We start from the raw sequence: 21,278 nt of genomic DNA, 5'->3' as shown, positions 1-21,278 counted from the left end.
CCTCTTTACCAAGTTGCCTCCAGCACAGCAGTCATGTTTCATTTATGTAAGGGTGCACATTCACGACAAAAGTTTTGAAAGGGGGGGGGGATTTCCTAACTTGCACTGTTTGTGCCCTTCATAATTAACTTCTTTTGTTCAAAATGGGCCAAGTGTTGTGACAGTTTTCAGAAAAAAATGGACTCGCAGTTTCAGGTATAACTTAAGCCTCGACCTAAAAAGGATGACATAACATCATTACATGAGACATGAGGTTTTTGAAACCTTGGTTTTGTTATCCACTATGGCTTCTGGGGAATTACGGCCCCTGATGTGGGGGCTCCTGCTCTAAAGCCAGGTGTAGAGCCGAAGCTGGAGACAACCCCATGGTTTCAAGAAAAACATGTGTCTTAAAATTACAAATCCTGCAACGTAGCAGTGAAATATGTTTGACCTGGGTAACAATTAAATTTGTATTCAAAGTAAACCTTCATTCGTTACTTCACTGTACTGAGAATAAAGTTGTAACAGAACAAACAAAGCAACAGGCGCACTGTTTTTCTTTGAACACCACATAAAGCAAGAGAAATTTTGGGAATGTGTTCTGAGGGCCATCAGGCATCTTCCTAGCAATTTTCAAGCAATTTCATATTTTGGCCAAAATTGAAAAAAATGCAAGGGGTTAGCCTTACTTTTTTATCAAATTTTGGTCAAAAATTGACTTTTCTGGAAACGACCTAGAAACACTTTAGGAGGCATGATTAGCATATTTTCATCATTCTAAAGTGATTATTTTGAAAATTTGGGCAAATACAAAGGATTTTTGTCCGAAAATTAAGAAAAAACAATTAATTTTTCCAATTTTGTGGACACCATATTTCTTTTGAACACCACATATGGCCGGAGAAATTTTGGGAATGTGTTCTAAGGGCCATCAGGCATCTTCCTGGCAATTTTCAAGCAATTTCATTTTTTGGCCAAAATTGAAAAAAATGCAAGGGGTTAGCCTTACTTTTTTATCAAATTTTGGTCAAAAATTGACTTTTCTGGAAACGACCTAGAAACACTTTAGGAGGCATGATTAGCATATTTTCATCATTCTAAAGTGATTATTTTGAAAATTTGGGCAAATACAAAGGATTTTTGTCCGAAAATTAAAAAAAAAAAAATTAATTTTTCCAATTTTGTAGACGCCATATTTCTTTTGAACACCACATATGGCCGGAGAAATTTTGGGAATGTGTTGTAAGGGCCATCAGGCATCTTCCTAGCAATTTTCAAGCAATTTCATATTTTGGCCAAAATTGAAAAAAATGCAAGGGGTTAGCCTTACTTTTTTATCAAATTTTGGTCAAAAATTGACTTTTCTGGAAACGACCTAGAAACACTTTAGGAGGCATGATTAGCATATTGTCATCATTCTAAAGTGATTATTTTGAAAATTTGGGCAAATACAAAGGATTTTTGTCCGAAAATTAAAAAAAAACAATTAATTTTTCCAATTTGTGGACGCCATATTTCTTTTGAACACCACATATGGCCTGAGAAATTTTGGGAATGTGTTCTAAGGGCCGTCAGGCATCTTCCTGGCAATTTTCAAGCAATTTCATGTTTTGGCCAAAATTGAAAAAAATGCAAGGGGTTAGCCTTACCTTTTTATCAAATTTGGTCAAAAATTGACTTTTCTGGAAACGACCTAGAAACACTTTAGGAGACATGATTAGCATATTTTCATCATTCTGAAGTGATTATTTTGAAAATTTGGGCAAATACAAAGGATTTTTGTCCGAAAATTAAAAAAAAACAATTAATTTTTCCAATTTTGTAAACGCCATATTTCTTTTGAACACCACATATGGCCTGAGAAATTTTGGGAATGTGTTGTAAGGGCCATCAGGCATCTTCCTAGCAATTTTCAAGCAATTTCATATTTTGGCCAAAATTGAAAAAAATGCAAGGGGTTAGCCTTACTTTTTTATCAAATTTTGGTCAAAAATTGACTTTTCTGGAAACGACCTAGAAACACTTTAGGAGGCATGATTAGCGTATTTTCATCATTCTAAAGTGATTATTTTGAAAATTTGGGCAAATACAAAGGATTTTTGTCCGAAAATTAAAAAAAAACAATTAATTTTTCCAATTTGTGGACGCCATATTTCTTTTGAACACCACATATGGCCGGAGAAATTTTGGGAATGTGTTGTAAGGGCCATCAGGCATCTTCCTAGCAATTTTCAAGCAATTTCATATTTTGGCCAAAATTGAAAAAAATGCAAGGGGTTAGCCTTACTTTTTTATCAAATTTTGGTCAAAAATTGACTTTTCTGGAAACGACCTAGAAACACTTTAGGAGGCATGATTAGCATATTTTCATCATTCTAAAGTGATCATTTTGAAAATTTGGGCAAATACAAAGGATTTTTGTCCGAAAATTAAAAAAAAACAATTAATTTTTCCAATTTTGTGGACACCATGTTTCTTTTGAACACCACATATGGCTGGAGAAATTTTGGGAATGTGTTGTAAGGGCCATCAGGCATCTTCCTGGCAATTTTCAAGCAATTTCATTTTTTGGCCAAAATTGAAAAAAATGCAAGGGGTTAGCCTTACTTTTTTATCAAATTTTGGTCAAAAATTGACTTTTCTGGAAACGACCTAGAAACACTTTAGGAGGCATGATTAGCATATTTTCATCATTCTAAAGTGATTATTTTGAAAATTTGGGCAAATACAAAGGATTTTTGTCCGAAAATTAAAAAAAAACAATTAATTTTTCCAATTTGTGGACGCCATATTTCTTTTGAACACCACATATGGCCTGAGAAATTTTGGGAATGTGTTGTAAGGGCCATCAGGCATCTTCCTAGCAATTTTCAAGCAATTTCATATTTTGGCCAAAATTGAAAAAAATGCAAGGGGTTAGCCTTACTTTTTTATCAAATTTTGGTCAAAAATTGACTTTTCTGGAAACGACCTAGAAACACTTTAGGAGGCATGATTAGCGTATTTTCATCATTCTAAAGTGATTATTTTGAAAATTTGGGCAAATACAAAGGATTTTTGTCCGAAAATTAAAAAAAAAGTTAATTTTTCCAATTTTGTGGACGCCATATTTCTTTTGAACACCACATATGGCCTGAGAAATTTTGGGAATGTGTTGTAAGGGCCATCAGGCATCTTCCTGGCAATTTTCAAGCAATTTCATTTGTTGGCCAAAATTGAAAAAAATGCAAGGGGTTAGCCTTACTTTTTTATCAAATTTTGGTCAAAAATTGACTTTTCTGGAAACGACCTAGAAACACTTTAGGAGGCATGATTAGCGTATTTTCATCATTCTAAAGTGATTATTTTGAAAATTTGGGCAAATACAAAGGTTTTTTGTCCGAAAATTTAAAAAAAACAGTTAATTTTTCCAATTTTGTGGACGCCATATTTCTTTTGAACACCACATATGGCCTGAGAAATTTTGGGAATGTGTTGTAAGGGCCATCAGGCATCTTCCTAGCAATTTTCAAGCAATTTCATATTTTGGCCAAAATTGAAAAAAATGCAAGGGGTTAGCCTTACTTTTTTATCAAATTTTGGTCAAAAATTGACTTTTCTGGAAACGACCTAGAAACACTTGAGGAGGCATGATTAGCGTATTTTCATCATTCTAAAGTGATTATTTTGAAAATTTGGGCAAATACAAAGGATTTTTGTCCGAAAATTAAAAAAAAACAGTTAATTTTTCCAATTTTGTGGACGCCATATTTCTTTTGAACACCACATATGGCCGGAGAAATTTTGGGAATGTGTTGTAAGGGCCATCAGGCATCTTCCTGGCAATTTTCAAGCAATTTCATTTTTTGGCCAAAATTGAAAAAAATGCAAGGGGTTAGCCTTACTTTTTTATCAAATTTTGGTCAAAAATTGACTTTTCTGGAAACGACCTAGAAACACTTTAGGAGGCATGATTAGCGTATTTTCATCATTCTAAAGTGATTATTTTGAAAATTTGGGCAAATACAAAGGATTTTTGTCCGAAAATTAAAAAAAAACAATTAATTTTTCCAATTTTGTGGACGCCATATTTCTTTTGAACACCACATATGGCCTGAGAAATTTTGGGAATGTGTTGTAAGGGCCATCAGGCATCTTCCTAGCAATTTTCAAGCAATTTCATATTTTGGCCAAAATTGAAAAAAATATAAGGGGTTAGCCTTACTTTTTTATCAAATTTTGGTCAAAAATTGACTTTTCTGGAAACGACCTAGAAACACTTTAGGAGGCATGATTAGCGTATTTTCATCATTCTAAAGTGATTATTTTGAAAATTTGGGCAAATACAAAGGATTTTTGTCCGAAAATTAAAAAAAACAGTTAATTTTTCCAATTTTGTGGACGCCATATTTCTTTTGAACACCACATATGGCCTGAGAAATTTTGGAAATGTGTTGTAAGGGCCATCAGGCATCTTCCTGGCAATTTTCAAGCAATTTCATTTTTTGGCCAAAATTGAAAAAAATGCAAGGGGTTAGCCTTACTTTTTTATCAAATTTTGGTCAAAAATTGACTTTTCTGGAAACGACCTAGAAACACTTTAGGAGGCATGATTAGCATATTTTCATCATTCTAAAGTGATTATTTTGAAAATTTGGGCAAATACAAAGGATTTTTGTCCGAAAATTAAAAAAAAACAATTAATTTTTCCAATTTTGTGGACGCCATATTTCTTTTGAACACCACATATGGCCGGAGAAATTTTGGGAATGTGTTGTAAGGGCCATCAGGCATCTTCCTGGCAATTTTCAAGCAATTTCATTTTTTGGCCAAAATTGAAAAAAATGCAAGGGGTTAGCCTTACTTTTTTATCAAATTTTGGTCAAAAATTGACTTTTCTGGAAACGACCTAGAAACACTTTAGGAGGCATGATTAGCATATTTTCATCATTCTAAAGTGATTATTTTGAAAATTTGGGCAAATACAAAGGATTTTTGTCCGAAAATTAAAAAAAAACAATTAATTTTTCCAATTTTGTGGACGCCATATTTCTTTTGAACACCACATATGGCCGGAGAAATTTTGGGAATGTGTTGTAAGGGCCATCAGGCATCTTCCTGGCAATTTTCAAGCAATTTCATATTTTGGCCAAAATTGAAAAAAATGCAAGGGGTTAGCCTTACTTTTTTATCAAATTTTGGTCAAAAATTGACTTTTCTGGAAACGACCTAGAAACACTTTAGGAGGCATGATTAGCATATTTTCATCATTCTAAAGTGATTATTTTGAAAATTTGGGCAAATACAAAGGATTTTTGTCCGAAAATTAAAAAAAAACAATTAATTTTTCCAATTTTGTGGACACCATATTTCTTTTGAACACCACATATGGCCGGAGAAATTTTGGGAATGTGTTCTAAGGGCCATCAGGCATCTTCCTGGCAATTTTCAAGCAATTTCATTTTTTGGCCAAAATTGAAAAAAATGCAAGGGGTTAGCCTTACTTTTTTATCAAATTTTGGTCAAAAATTGACTTTTCTGGAAACGACCTAGAAACACTTTAGGAGGCATGATTAGCATATTTTCATCATTCTAAAGTGATTATTTTGAAAATTTGGGCAAATACAAAGGATTTTTGTCCGAAAATTAAAAAAAAACAATTAATTTTTCCAATTTGTGGACGCCATATTTCTTTTGAACACCACATATGGCCTGAGAAATTTTGGGAATGTGTTGTAAGGGCCATCAGGCATCTTCCTAGCAATTTTCAAGCAATTTCATATTTTGGCCAAAATTGAAAAAAATGCAAGGGGTTAGCCTTACTTTTTTATCAAATTTTGGTCAAAAATTGACTTTTCTGGAAACGACCTAGAAACACTTTAGGAGGCATGATTAGCGTATTTTCATCATTCTAAAGTGATTATTTTGAAAATTTGGGCAAATACAAAGGATTTTTGTCCGAAAATTAAAAAAAAACAGTTAATTTTTCCAATTTTGTGGACGCCATATTTCTTTTGAACACCACATATGGCCTGAGAAATTTTGGGAATGTGTTGTAAGGGCCATCAGGCATCTTCCTGGCAATTTTCAAGCAATTTCATTTGTTGGCCAAAATTGAAAAAAATGCAAGGGGTTAGCCTTACTTTTTTATCAAATTTTGGTCAAAAATTGACTTTTCTGGAAACGACCTAGAAACACTTTAGGAGGCATGATTAGCGTATTTTCATCATTCTAAAGTGATTATTTTGAAAATTTGGGCAAATACAAAGGTTTTTTGTCCGAAAATTTAAAAAAAACATTAATTTTTCCAATTTTGTGGACGCCATATTTCTTTTGAACACCACATATGGCCTGAGAAATTTTGGGAATGTGTTGTAAGGGCCATCAGGCATCTTCCTAGCAATTTTCAAGCAATTTCATATTTTGGCCAAAATTGAAAAAAATGCAAGGGGTTAGCCTTACTTTTTTATCAAATTTTGGTCAAAAATTGACTTTTCTGGAAACGACCTAGAAACACTTGAGGAGGCATGATTAGCGTATTTTCATCATTCTAAAGTGATTATTTTGAAAATTTGGGCAAATACAAAGGATTTTTGTCCGAAAATTAAAAAAAAACAGTTAATTTTTCCAATTTTGTGGACGCCATATTTCTTTTGAACACCACATATGGCCGGAGAAATTTTGGGAATGTGTTGTAAGGGCCATCAGGCATCTTCCTGGCAATTTTCAAGCAATTTCATTTTTTGGCCAAAATTGAAAAAAATGCAAGGGGTTAGCCTTACTTTTTTATCAAATTTTGGTCAAAAATTGACTTTTCTGGAAACGACCTAGAAACACTTTAGGAGGCATGATTAGCATATTTTCATCATTCTAAAGTGATTATTTTGAAAATTTGGGCAAATACAAAGGATTTTTGTCCGAAAATTAAAAAAAAACAATTAATTTTTCCAATTTTGTGGACGCCATATTTCTTTTGAACACCACATATGGCCTGAGAAATTTTGGGAATGTGTTGTAAGGGCCATCAGGCATCTTCCTAGCAATTTTCAAGCAATTTCATATTTTGGCCAAAATTGAAAAAAATGCAAGGGGTTAGCCTTACTTTTTTATCAAATTTTGGTCAAAAATTGACTTTTCTGGAAACGACCTAGAAACACTTTAGGAGGCATGATTAGCATATTTTCATCATTCTAAAGTGATTATTTTGAAAATTTGGGCAAATACAAAGGATTTTTGTCCGAAAATTAAAAAAAACAATTAATTTTTCCAATTTTGTGGACGCCATATTTCTTTTGAACACCACATATGGCCTGAGAAATTTTGGAATGTGTTGTAAGGGCCATCAGGCATCTTCCTAGCAATTTTCAAGCAATTTCATTTTTTGGCCAAAATTGAAAAAAATGCAAGGGGTTAGCCTTACTTTTTTATCAAATTTTGGTCAAAAATTGACTTTTCTGGAAACGACCTAGAAACACTTTAGGAGGCATGATTAGCATATTTTCATCATTCTAAAGTGATTATTTTGAAAATTTGGGCAAATACAAAGGATTTTTGTCCGAAAATTAAAAAAAAACAATTAATTTTTCCAATTTTGTGGACGCCATATTTCTTTTGAACACCACATATGGCCGGAGAAATTTTGGGAATGTGTTGTAAGGGCCATCAGGCATCTTCCTGGCAATTTTCAAGCAATTTCATTTTTGGCCAAAATTGAAAAAAATGCAAGGGGTTAGCCTTACTTTTTTATCAAATTTTGGTCAAAAATTGACTTTTCTGGAAACGACCTAGAAACACTTTAGGAGGCATGATTAGCATATTTTCATCATTCTAAAGTGATTATTTTGAAAATTTGGGCAAATACAAAGGATTTTTGTCCGAAAATTAAAAAAAAACAATTAATTTTTCCAATTTTGTGGACGCCATATTTCTTTTGAACACCACATATGGCCGGAGAAATTTTGGGAATGTGTTGTAAGGGCCATCAGGCATCTTCCTGGCAATTTTCAAGCAATTTCATATTTTGGCCAAAATTGAAAAAAATGCAAGGGGTTAGCCTTACTTTTTTATCAAATTTTGGTCAAAAATTGACTTTTCTGGAAACGACCTAGAAACACTTTAGGAGGCATGATTAGCATATTTTCATCATTCTAAAGTGATTATTTTGAAAATTTGGGCAAATACAAAGGATTTTTGTCCGAAAATTAAAAAAAAACAATTAATTTTTCCAATTTTGTGGACGCCATATTTCTTTTGAACACCACATATGGCCGGAGAAATTTTGGGAATGTGTTGTAAGGGCCATCAGGCATCTTCCTAGCAATTTTCAAGCAATTTCATTTTTTGGCCAAAATTGAAAAAAATGCAAGGGGTTAGCCTTACTTTTTTATCAAATTTTGGTCAAAAATTGACTTTTCTGGAAACGACCTAGAAACACTTTAGGAGGCATGATTAGCATATTTTCATCATTCTAAAGTGATTATTTTGAAAATTTGGGCAAATACAAAGGTTTTTTGTCCGAAAATTTAAAAAAAACAATTAATTTTTCCAATTTTGTGGACGCCATATTTCTTTTGAACACCACATATGGCCTGAGAAATTTTGGGAATGTGTTGTAAGGGCCATCAGGCATCTTCCTAGCAATTTTCAAGCAATTTCATATTTTGGCCAAAATTGAAAAAAATGCAAGGGGTTAGCCTTACTTTTTTATCAAATTTTGGTCAAAAATTGACTTTTCTGGAAACGACCTAGAAACACTTTAGGAGGCATGATTAGCGTATTTTCATCATTCTAAAGTGATTATTTTGAAAATTTGGGCAAATACAAAGGATTTTTGTCCGAAAATTAAAAAAAAACAATTAATTTTTCCAATTTTGTGGACGCCATATTTCTTTTGAACACCACATATGGCCGGAGAAATTTTGGGAATGTGTTGTAAGGGCCATCAGGCATCTTCCTAGCAATTTTCAAGCAATTTCATTTTTGGCCAAAATTGAAAAAAATGCAAGGGGTTAGCCTTACTTTTTTATCAAATTTTGGTCAAAAATTGACTTTTCTGGAAACGACCTAGAAACACTTTAGGAGGCATGATTAGCATATTTTCATCATTCTAAAGTGATTATTTTGAAAATTTGGGCAAATACAAAGGATTTTTGTCCGAAAATTAAAAAAAAACAATTAATTTTTCCAATTTTGTGGACGCCATATTTCTTTTGAACACCACATATGGCCTGAGAAATTTTGGGAATGTGTTGTAAGGGCCATCAGGCATCTTCCTAGCAATTTTCAAGCAATTTCATATTTTGGCCAAAATTGAAAAAAATATAAGGGGTTAGCCTTACTTTTTTATCAAATTTTGGTCAAAAATTGACTTTTCTGGAAACGACCTAGAAACACTTTAGGAGGCATGATTAGCATATTTTCATCATTCTAAAGTGATTATTTTGAAAATTTGGGCAAATACAAAGGATTTTTGTCCGAAAATTAAAAAAAACAATTAATTTTTCCAATTTTGTGGACGCCATATTTCTTTTGAACACCACATATGGCCTGAGAAATTTTGGAAATGTGTTGTAAGGGCCATCAGGCATCTTCCTAGCAATTTTCAAGCAATTTCATTTTTGGCCAAAATTGAAAAAAATGCAAGGGGTTAGCCTTACTTTTTTATCAAATTTTGGTCAAAAATTGACTTTTCTGGAAACGACCTAGAAACACTTTAGGAGGCATGATTAGCATATTTTCATCATTCTAAAGTGATTATTTTGAAAATTTGGGCAAATACAAAGGATTTTTGTCCGAAAATTAAAAAAAAAAATTAATTTTTCCAATTTTGTGGACGCCATATTTCTTTTGAACACCACATATGGCCTGAGAAATTTTGGGAATGTGTTGTAAGGGCCATCAGGCATCTTCCTAGCAATTTTCAAGCAATTTCATTTTTTGGCCAAAATTGAAAAAAATGCAAGGGGTTAGCCTTACTTTTTTATCAAATTTTGGTCAAAAATTGACTTTTCTGGAAACGACCTAGAAACACTTTAGGAGGCATGATTAGCATATTTTCATCATTCTAAAGTGATTATTTTGAAAATTTGGGCAAATACAAAGGATTTTTGTCCGAAAATTAAAAAAAAACATTAATTTTTCCAATTTTGTGGACGCCATATTTCTTTTGAACACCACATATGGCTGGAGAAATTTTGGGAATGTGTTGTAAGGGCCATCAGGCATCTTCCTAGCAATTTTCAAGCAATTTCATATTTTGGCCAAAATTGAAAAAAATGCAAGGGGTTAGCCTTACTTTTTTATCAAATTTTGGTCAAAAATTGACTTTTCTGGAAACGACCTAGAAACACTTTAGGAGGCATGATTAGCATATTTTCATCATTCTAAAGTGATTATTTTGAAAATTTGGGCAAATACAAAGGATTTTTGTCCGAAAATTAAAAAAAAAACAATTAATTTTTCCAATTTTGTGGACGCCATATTTTTTTTGAACACCACATATGGCCGGAGAAATTTTGGGAATGTGTTGTAAGGGCCATCAGGCATCTTCCTAGCAATTTTCAAGCAATTTCATATTTTGGCCAAAATTGAAAAAAATGCAAGGGGTTAGCCTTACTTTTTTATCAAATTTTGGTCAAAAATTGACTTTTCTGGAAACGACCTAGAAACACTTTAGGAGGCATGATTAGCATATTTTCATCATTCTAAAGTGATTATTTTGAAAATTTGGGCAAATACAAAGGATTTTTGTCCGAAAATTAAAAAAAAACAATTAATTTTTCCAATTTTGTGGACGCCATATTTCTTTTGAACACCACATATGGCCGGAGAAATTTTGGGAATGTGTTGTAAGGGCCATCAGGCATCTTCCTAGCAATTTTCAAGCAATTTCATATTTTGGCCAAAATTGAAAAAAATGCAAGGGGTTAGCCTTACTTTTTTATCAAATTTTGGTCAAAAATTGACTTTTCTGGAAACGACCTAGAAACACTTTAGGAGGCATGATTAGCATATTTTCATCATTCTAAAGTGATTATTTTGAAAATTTGGGCAAATACAAAGGATTTTTGTCCGAAAATTAAAAAAAAACAATTAATTTTTCCAATTTTGTGGACACCATGTTTCTTTTGAACACCACATATGGCCGGAGAAATTTTGGGAATGTGTTGTAAGGGCCATCAGGCATCTTCCTAGCAATTTTCAAGCAATTTCATTTTTTGGCCAAAATTGAAAAAAATGCAAGGGGTTAGCCTTACTTTTTTATCAAATTTTGGTCAAAAATTGACTTTTCTGGAAACGACCTAGAAACACTTTAGGAGGCATGATTAGCATATTTTCTTCATTCTAAAGTGATTATTTTGAAAATTTGGGCAAATACAAAGGATTTTTGTCCGAAAATTAAAAAAAACAATTAATTTTTCCAATTTTGTGGACGCCATATTTCTTTTGAACACCACATATGGCCGGAGAAATTTTGGGAATGTGTTGTAAGGGCCATCAGGCATCTTCCTAGCAATTTTCAAGCAATTTCATATTTTGGCCAAAATTGAAAAAAATGCAAGGGGTTAGCCTTACTTTTTTATCAAATTTTGGTCAAAAATTGACTTTTCTGGAAACGACCTAGAAACACTTTAGGAGGTATGATTAGCATATTTTCATCATTCTAAAGTGATTATTTTGAAAATTTGGGCAAATACAAAGGATTTTTGTCCGAAAATAAAAAAAAAACAATTAATTTTTCCAATTTTGTGGACGCCATATTTCTTTTGAACACCACATATGGCCGGAGAAATTTTGGGAATGTGTTGTAAGGGCCATCAGGCATCTTCCTAGCAATTTTCAAGCAATTTCATATTTTGGCCAAAATTGAAAAAAATGCAAGGGGTTAGCCTTACTTTTTTATCAAATTTTGGTCAAAAATTGACTTTTCTGGAAACGACCTAGAAACACTTTAGGAGGCATGATTAGCATATTTTCATCATTCTAAAGTGATTATTTTGAAAATTTGGGCAAATACAAAGGATTTTTGTCCGAAAATTAAAAAAAAACAATTAATTTTTCCAATTTTGTGGACACCATGTTTCTTTTGAACACCACATATGGCCGGAGAAATTTTGGGAATGTGTTCTAAGGGCCATCAGGCATCTTCCTGGCAATTTTCAAGCAATTTCATTTTTTGGCCAAAATTGAAAAAAATGCAAGGGGTTAGCCTTACTTTTTTATCAAATTTTGGTCAAAAATTGACTTTTCTGGAAACGACCTAGAAACACTTTAGGAGGCATGATTAGCATATTTCATCATTCTAAAGTGATTATTTTGAAAATTTGGGCAAATACAAAGGATTTTTGTCCGAAAATTAAAAAAAAACAATTAATTTTTCCAATTTTGTGGACGCCATATTTCTTTTGAACACCACATATGGCCTGAGAAATTTTGGGAATGTGTTGTAAGGGCCATCAGGCATCTTCCTAGCAATTTCAAGCAATTTCATATTTTGGCCAAAATTGAAAAAAATGCAAGGGGTTAGCCTTACTTTTTTATCAAATTTTGGTCAAAAATTGACTTTTCTGGAAACGACCTAGAAACACTTTAGGAGGTATGATTAGCATATTTTCATCATTCTAAAGTGATTATTTTGAAAATTTGGGCAAATACAAAGGATTTTTGTCCGAAAATAAAAAAAAAACAATTAATTTTTCCAATTTTGTGGACGCCATATTTCTTTTGAACACCACATATGGCCTGAGAAATTTTGGGAATGTGTTGTAAGGGCCATCAGGCATCTTCCTAGCAATTTTCAAGCAATTTCATTTTTTGACCAAAATTGAAAAAAATGCAAGGGGTTAGCCTTACTTTTTGATGAAACTTTTGTCAAAAATTTACTTTTCTGAAAACAACCCAGAAACACTTCAGGATGCAGGATTAGCATATTTTCATCTTCATTAAGTGATTATTTAAGAAACTGGAGGAAATAGACAGGATTTAAGGTAGAAAAATAAAAGAAATTTCTATTTTTACCAATTGTGTGCACGACATAAGCCTATTTCCTAAATGCAAGAGGTGTAACCTTACATTGATTTGGGTCAGATTTGACTTTTCTGGAAGCGCAGAAACACTTTTTCAAGATTTAAATTTCTGAAAACTCAAAAAGAAAAGGGGTTCACCTTAGATTAATAATTTTAAATAAAAACGCAAGAAATGAAACGACTCAAAACAATTTACCTTACTTTTTTTCAAGTTTGGTGGCTCCCTTTTTTAATAGAGCAGACAATGGAATTATTGACATGAAAATTTGACAATTTGTGTGTCAGCCTACAATTCTACTCATTTTTAAAATTAGTCAGTAAAACTACGAGTTGCCTAAGATTTCTAGACCTACATTTGTATGAAATTATCTCTTAAAATCTATTCATTTGTCTCTCGCTCTCTTTAATCCCACAGATTCCTAACCATCAGTTTGTCTTTGTATTGCTCCGTTCATTTTTTTAAAAAGATCCATCTCCATTTCTCCAAATCTACTACAACGTTACAATCTGTACAACATTTGACATGTACAAAACATTTAAAACAGTTGATTGGCTTTTTTTTGTCCTATGAGTTAGCACAGGGCATACACATCTACAGTTGTCATTGTTTCTGACGATTTCTAAAAAATTAAAAAACAAGGGGTGAGGACTTGCTCATTTCTGCAATTTCCAGGGAACTCACCTTTGAGAAAACCGCTGGTAATTTTTTTAAGAATTTAAAGGAGCCGGATGATTTTTTATTGAATTTTTCAGGAAGGTTTGAAGGCAGATTTCTTACAGCCACATACTGATTGAAATTCTCTTTGGCCTTGTGTACTGTACAGGCTTTTTAAAATTTATCCATCACTAAAAATTATTTGGATTTTACCCTCACAGCTAAAAACCTTTCTCTCTTTTGAGGACAGTTTTCACAATCTTTAGACTTATATTCACACGTGATTCATCTGAAACTGATTCTTTCAAGCACTGAAAGCTGGGGCCCATTACAAGGTGCTGCTGACTGCAGATATCTGCTAAGCACGGAAAACAGGTTACCACCCAAAGTGTCATGCGATGCATATTGCTCATGACTGGTACCCGGCTGATTCATGCTTAGCTCGTAAATTTGCTAAGCGTTATTTTTCTGCTTATAGCTGCTCCATGGAATTAGACCCACGTTTTTTTCATTTCCGAACTACTGAGTAAAGCTCAATAACAAAAAATAAACAGAACACAATCTTTTCATTTGTCTTATCTAAAACAAAACAATAATCACCTAGAGACCTATTTTTAACTGTACATTATCTACAAGTGATCTGGAAAATACAAAAAAAGGAAACACCTTGGCCACACCTTGCATCACATGATCACAATCACTCATCCAATCACGACGGAACATTACACATGTTGCATATTCATAAGCTAATTCAGGATGCACATTGGTGGCTTGCATGGTGAATAAATTAATATTAATCAAATTGACTTTGTGAACACCAGACTTAAATCCCAGTGTAGGTTAACAATTTTGCATTATATTTGGAAGCTTTGAAAAGTAAGAATTCCAAAATAATGACAATTTAGTTGAACAGGCATTTGTATACTTTTAAAACTCTATACTTCAGAATGTTGTCACACTAATACTGTTTTCTTTTTTAACTGACTCCACTTGCAGAATGCAACATTTTGCTAATAAAGGACTTTTTCTACATGTTTAAAATAGTTTCAACAAAATTGCCAAGGCATATGGAATGCATACCTTTCTCAAAAATCACAAAAAATTACCAAAACAAAATTACCAAAAAAAAAAGGATGATGCATGGCACAAGGAAAATGCTGAAAGTCACATGACATGTAGGCCTACGGCACAGGAATTTTGTCATAAACGTTTGCAAGAAAAACAATCAAATGAAAACGAGATTATAAATCAGCCTTCATATACACAAATTGCAGAACAGTATCCTCAACTTTTGTATGTTATTTAGGATTTGGCTTTGTGGAATAACCTCTATTTATCAGCACATTTCTGTTTTTGGTTGAAAATTGAATCATCTATGTAAATTACGGCATGAACAAAAATCTTTGCACAATTTCCAAAGCATTTCCCAGATTTGAAATAAACCTCAGCAATATTTGTAACTCAATAAACAACTTCAAAATAATTTTTGTGACATTGAACCGTAACGTTAATCCCAAAAATTGCACACTAAAAATAGGATGCAAGTCTTTCCTGCCAAATTTGGGTCAACAGAGGGCGCTATGCAAGTCAACCACAAGATCAAGTTTTAATGGATTATGTCACTGCTACTGTCATTTTTCACTGTAACATTTCATTTCAAATATCAACACCAATCCAAATTACAAATCTGCATTCCATCCATGACAATTTGAATTAAGCTTTTTACTTTCACTTTGTAAGAAACAGAATCAAGCTCTCGAATTCACTGAAACGCCTCAACACCTGTATTGCACTTTCTGAACATCAACATATTTTTTTTCCAGTGAATAAGGGAGACTTGTTTTATAAAGATCTTTTAATATAATCTTTTCTGTTCGGCATATTTGAAATTTAGGTACAAAAGAAATACTAGAAATAGTCTTTTAATACAATGGAAGAAAAAGGGCTCGTTTTTTACCATCACATCAACTTTAAAAACTTGTTGCACTGACAATGAAAAACTAATCTTCAAGGCATATCTGGACAGAATGACGTTTACTTTTATTTTCCACAAAAAAATTAAATTTGTAAGCCTTTTCTGTAGTTGAGTCACATGCAGTTGTGGAGAACAAAATCACTGAATTAATTCTCTGGAATCAGAACTTTTCACTGCATGTTTGTCTGTTCTGAGTATATATTTACTCCAAATATGAGTGGCTTCTGTTCTAGACTTTTAATCTTTTAGTGTGCGTTCCTATCATTTCAAAATCTTTTCACAGAGTTTTTCAAGTTTTCTAGATGACAAATAACCCCTGCCAATGCAACATGTTTTTTTCCTCTCAGAAAATACAAAGCCATATCTGTACAATCCCAAGTGCAAACAAAAAAAATCTACCGTTAATTTTGTCAAAAAAACCCACCAAATCTACGAAATCAACCCACAAATCATCAAAATTAACAAACATAAATTTGAATACTATGCCGATTCCACCTTAAAAATCATCATCTCTGGATTTTCTAAAAAAGAAAAATCTACTTCTTCTACCAAACGTATTTGTAAAATAAACCTTAAAAAGTTTTAGAAAACTTGTCAAAGAAAAAGGAAAACTACTTAATTCGACAAAGGATGGCATTATTTACATTCAGCGAGAACTTTTTCCCTAAAAGTATCAGCCCCTATGTTCTCAACCAAAAAAAAACAGAAAAAAAACTAAGAAAACGAAATGAAATTTAAAATATCACAATTTAGTTTTGGGGATGACCACAGCACAGGTGCTCAACACATGCAAGAAAAATATCATTGAAAAACATCAAAGAAATGTTGACCTATTTTTTTGAACGCCGACTTAGCTTCTTCTGTTTCAGTTAAGTTTTGCATTTTCTGCAACGTTAGTTTTTTAAAGTTTTTTTTACAATTTTTGGACACTTGAGTTAAGTGCACACTATGAGGTAAAGCAAGAAGAAACATAGTTTTTTTTCTTCCAAAATACTTTTTTTTCTCTTTTTTTTTATATATTGCCTGATGTTAAGAGGTAAAAATCGAGTTAAGTGCCAAAACATTTGCATTAAGAAACTCAACTAAAAGGGAACATTTTATTTTCAGAGATGCTCGCAGAAATCAATTTGTTCTTTCTTATTTTTTTTTCCATTACCTTCCTGAGAATTGACGCAACAGTGCCGGACCCCAACTAAAAAAAAAACCCTAAAAAACAAAAATGAAAAAGTCTTATAAGTTAGTTACAGTTTTCTTGTAGCCCCTCTGTGTTTTGGTTTCAAAACAAAAAGGAAAAAACAAAACTATGGCACATATATTTCTTCTCTTCCAGTTAAACAGCCTTTTTTTTTTTAATATAATGCTTACACCAAAGTCAGCTGCATCTTGTAAAAAATACCAGATGAATTGGCAAACTAGGATGGTTGTATTTTTTTCCCTCTCTTTCACAAATACATTTCAACGGACAGATCCACACCACACTATCACATAATACAGCACAAACAATAGTTCGAAACAGACTAGAAAATTCCACCTATTGTATTCACAAGACCATCAATGGACAATCACGCGGCATTTCAACTTTGACCTTTGCAGCCTCCCTCCCGGAACAACTGTGCACTAGTATTTTATTTACTTCTAAGGACTAAATCGACTGAGAATAAGGAAAATCAGAGCACCATTTTTATTTAATTTTGTGTTCTTTTTTTTTTCTCTTTTTTTTTCTTGTTTTTAATTTATCTGTTCTCCAGGAATGCCTTGTCTACTTTCAATGCATAGATTTTGTGTGTGTCAACAACATTATAACCACATCATCATCACATAATTTACTCGCTAAATTCTAGTCTAGTCCTACTTAAGAACCAAAAAGAAACAACAACGTTAACTCATCTTTGTACAAAAAAAATTACAATATTACTAAGACTCTGAGGTATTTCCTTAAAACAAAACAAAAAAAGACAAACCAGACAGGTCACACAATAAACTTTCCCTGTTTCACTTCTAAAATTTTTGTATCACTTACAAAAAAAAGACTCTTAAATTACTCTAAATTTCTAGTATTTTTCTCCAGGTACCTTTGTGCTAAAATATTTTAAAAACAAAACGAGGCAATGTATCGCCCAGGCAATGTAATTTAGAATGATTGAACGTAAAAAAAATCAACTCTTTCAGTCATTTATATTCTTAAAATCTTGTCAATAAGAAAATCAGACAATGCTACCTAGTGACATTTTGTTGTCCAATCTCTTGGACTGACAGAAAAATGTCTTACCTCCACACCAAATAACGTTTTTTTTTTACAAAAAGTCAACTATCTAAATCACTCAAACACCCTTTTTTCTCGCAATTACCACCAAATCAATCCAAAAACCACCTATTCACAAGGAATCTACAGATATTTTTAGAGCAGTCTCTTCAACGATTAAAAAAAAAATTTACCTTAAAAATCTGAAAAGATAAAAATGTCTCTTATTACAGAGAAAAAAAACTTGAAGACGTTTCCCCTAAAATGCATGAGCTGAATTATAAGAGCCATGATTTTTTAAAGACACATAAATTTCATTTTTAAAAAATAGCTCCTTTTTTGAAAAATAGCAAAATAGACTCTACATATATTATTATTGTTATTTTCTTTTATTATTTTTATTTTTAAATTCCTTATAATTCTCTTCTGTATTGAATCGCCACGGCGATGTGTGTCTGTCTTTTTCTTTTTGAGTTTTTTTCCCACCATTATTGTCCACACCAATACAATGGACTGGCTTTTGATATTTTCAGAGCATCGATGTTTTACTTTGTGTAAAAAAGGAAAGTCTGGCATAAACGCTATTTGTAATGAACCGAAAAAATTAACAAAAACCAAAACGAAAAAAAACAACTCACTTTTGAACAACACGCTACTCATTCATATTCACATTTACCACAGGAATGCAATATGGCAAAAACACAGAAAGAAATGTCACAATCGTTAAAAATGTGTCCTTTTCATCTGTCAAAATTGAACAATGCTTATCGGCCGTCTCTAGTTTCCCTTAGAAGTTCCACAAGACACTGGCATCAACACTAAGCTGCTAAGCATGAAATATTGGTAAGCAAATCAAGACCTTGTACCTTAAGACACAAACAAGTAATTTTTTTTTTTAAAGTTGAACAAAGAATTGACTGCAGCAGGGTTTGAACCTGCAACCTCCGGATTGCCGTTCCAGTGCGCTACCAACTAAGCTTTCCAGCCTTATGTTGGCAGTTCCCCTTTTTTGTGAATGTCTCTGCTCAATTAAGTTGATGGGGGAAAAGAAATATGACCCCTCCCCCATAAAGTCTTTATTTCCAGCCTGTATGAGTTGTTTCTTTTTTGACCAACACAATTTCACTTCACGTAACGAAGCAACACTGGTATAGTGTGTGCATCCTGTGGTATCAACTTATCAAAAAATTGGCACAACTCTCTAAAAAGAATTAAAGGAAACTATTTTGAAGAAAGACCAACATCTTTTTCTGGCAGAGACCGGCTCATCTACATAATATGGCCTCTTCCACAACCACCAACTTGTGTCTTTTGTTAAGTATTCAACAAATAGAAAAAGGCATATTGATTTGCAAAAATCTCTAAGCTTAGCGGCTACTCTGTGATCAGCAGTTCTACTTCTCGGTCATCTCTTGACAACACTTTCTTGACGGATCTGCAGTTCCAAGCTGCTTTTTTTTCTCCGTCCGATTTTATCATCGAACGGAGAATGCGGTGGGTTTAATTCAAAGCAAAATATAAAATCACGAAGCAGCTCTCGAATCTTCCAAAATCTCCTGACAAACATTCGACCTTTAACCTTCCAAATCTTGACCTCTTCCCAATAATTCCAACGATTGCTTCTGTTCCATAGTTCAGACGATCCTCGTCTTAGCTGGTTGCCACGGTAACACTTGACCAATCAAGAGAAAAGGCCAACAATTGCTGACAAAACTTTCAGTGCCTTTTTGAAGTCAGTTATATCTGAACTGGGAATTCTCTTCTTTTGAGAGTTGTAGTAGAGGAAACCATTTCCGGGATGTGAGGTACGCAGAACCTTTGTAATACTGACGGTGATTTAAGCTTACTCGCTTGTGTGAGATTCCGGTGACTGTGAAGGGACCTGTGTGTAGAGACAAGAACAAACAACAACAAAAGGGTTCAAGATTTTGCGAGTATACTCCAGAGGAGGTTTCTGCACAGTACAGGAAGATGAGGATTTGCCCATAACTGAATGCAGTGTAAATGCCCGTTTTACACTAAACACGAATTCAATCCGCATTTGAAATATGAAACTTCCGCTGAAAAAAAACCAGGTGCAGATGAAATTTGTTCAACTTTTTTTTGCAAATAGGTAGGGCAAATACTTGCAGGTATAACAAGATTTTGCATTGGCAGTAACGATTGTAGAAAATGTTCCCTCAGAAATCAAGGTCAAGACTCAAGCACACTACACATCACACAAGATACAGAGCGCAACCAATTTTTTTTCCCAAAAGAGGCAGATAATAAGATATACCCTGCAAACCAGTCAAGCAGCCCCCGATTTTTCACAGCAAATTTATTTGCAAATACATGAATTTTCCTAGCCCAAAAACGCCCATGGGTTGGAGGTTAGTATACTCACGGCATAACAACACTACTGATGTCCCCCTTGGCTCTCCCCCTCCCTATTTGGCATGGGCTGTGACCACCGGTGCGGCTGCATAATACTGCTGGGGTTGCCCCTGGCTGTGTACGTCCTCCATTTGTTCCTGGGGCGAAGACGGGTGTGAGGTGTGAGGGGATGCATCTGGTGCCTGTACGGGGACACCGGACGCATCCTGTATGTTGAGGGGTGGGGAGGGGAAGGGGTGTGTGTGGGTGTTTGACATGGAGTTTTTGTGGGTATTTGGTGTGGAGTGATTTTAGGTGGGATTTGGGAATGGTTCGACATGGTACATGAAGGGTGATTTGACATGAGGTTTGTTTGGAGGTATGGAGTCATTTATGTGTGGGGATTTGGCATGGTATTTGACATGGGGTTTCGTGTAGGGATGGGGTCGATTTTGAAGTTGGGTTTGTGTTGAGTGTGGACATGGCATTTGTACAAGGGTTTGACGTGGAGTTTGTGTTGGGGGTTACAGTTAGGTGTTGTATCGGAAGCCATTACAAACATACACAGAAGAGGGGTCAGGGAAGGGGTGGGGAAGGGGTGGTGAAAAGGGGTGGGGAAAGAGGGTGGGGATGCAGGAAGGGGTGCAACAGCCAAAAAGGGAGATGGTGATATACAAAGAGTGACAGACACCGACACCAGGCAGGTAGGGGAGGATGATGAAGAAGGTGACACACCAGAGAGCAAACATAGTGGGGGAGAGAGAGGGGGAAGAGAGAGCAAGGGATGGTCAGCATGCGTTGCTAAGCTACAGAGTTTTGTCTACACTGACGGCTACAAGTACATTCATGCATCACAGAATGGAAAAGATTGCAAACGCTTCAGATTTTCTTTTCTTGAAAATGCTAACATCGCAACTACAAGAAAAAATCTTTGAGTAATCTTCCAAATAACCAAGATGGTTTTCAATGAGAAAAGAATTACCATTCCCAAATCATCGTATTTAAAATGACCTTCCATATTTTAAGTATATTTCTCCCTCCAATCGTTTTGAACCCTGATTCCCC

General features: G+C 33.8%; 1 protein-coding gene across 4 annotated transcripts in view; it reads right to left on the bottom strand.

Moving 5' to 3' along the window:
* Window positions 1–13,183: 13,183 nt before the first annotated feature.
* Window positions 13,184–21,278, bottom strand: part of LOC119719172 (RNA-binding motif, single-stranded-interacting protein 1-like) — a 56,300-nt gene continuing 48,205 nt past the window's right edge. For 2 of the 4 annotated variants that reach the window (XM_038188517.1, XM_038188518.1), the window contains exons 11-12: window positions 20,245–20,440; window positions 13,184–19,740 (exon numbers count right to left, since the gene is read on the bottom strand). In XM_038188517.1, the coding sequence (XP_038044445.1) occupies window positions 20,288–20,440 (153 nt within the window). In that variant the 3' untranslated portion in view covers window positions 13,184–19,740; window positions 20,245–20,287. The remainder of the gene's footprint in view (window positions 19,741–20,244; window positions 20,441–21,278) is intronic. The other 2 variants (XM_038188519.1, XM_038188520.1) reach the window with 2 other exon arrangements.

Source organism: Patiria miniata, unplaced genomic scaffold (assembly GCF_015706575.1).
Source record: "Patiria miniata isolate m_02_andy unplaced genomic scaffold, ASM1570657v1 HiC_scaffold_8, whole genome shotgun sequence".
Lineage (NCBI taxonomy): Eukaryota > Metazoa > Echinodermata > Asteroidea > Valvatida > Asterinidae > Patiria > Patiria miniata.
The sequence above is the reverse complement of the archived record's forward strand: the minus strand, read 5'-3'. Positions and strand labels throughout refer to the sequence as shown.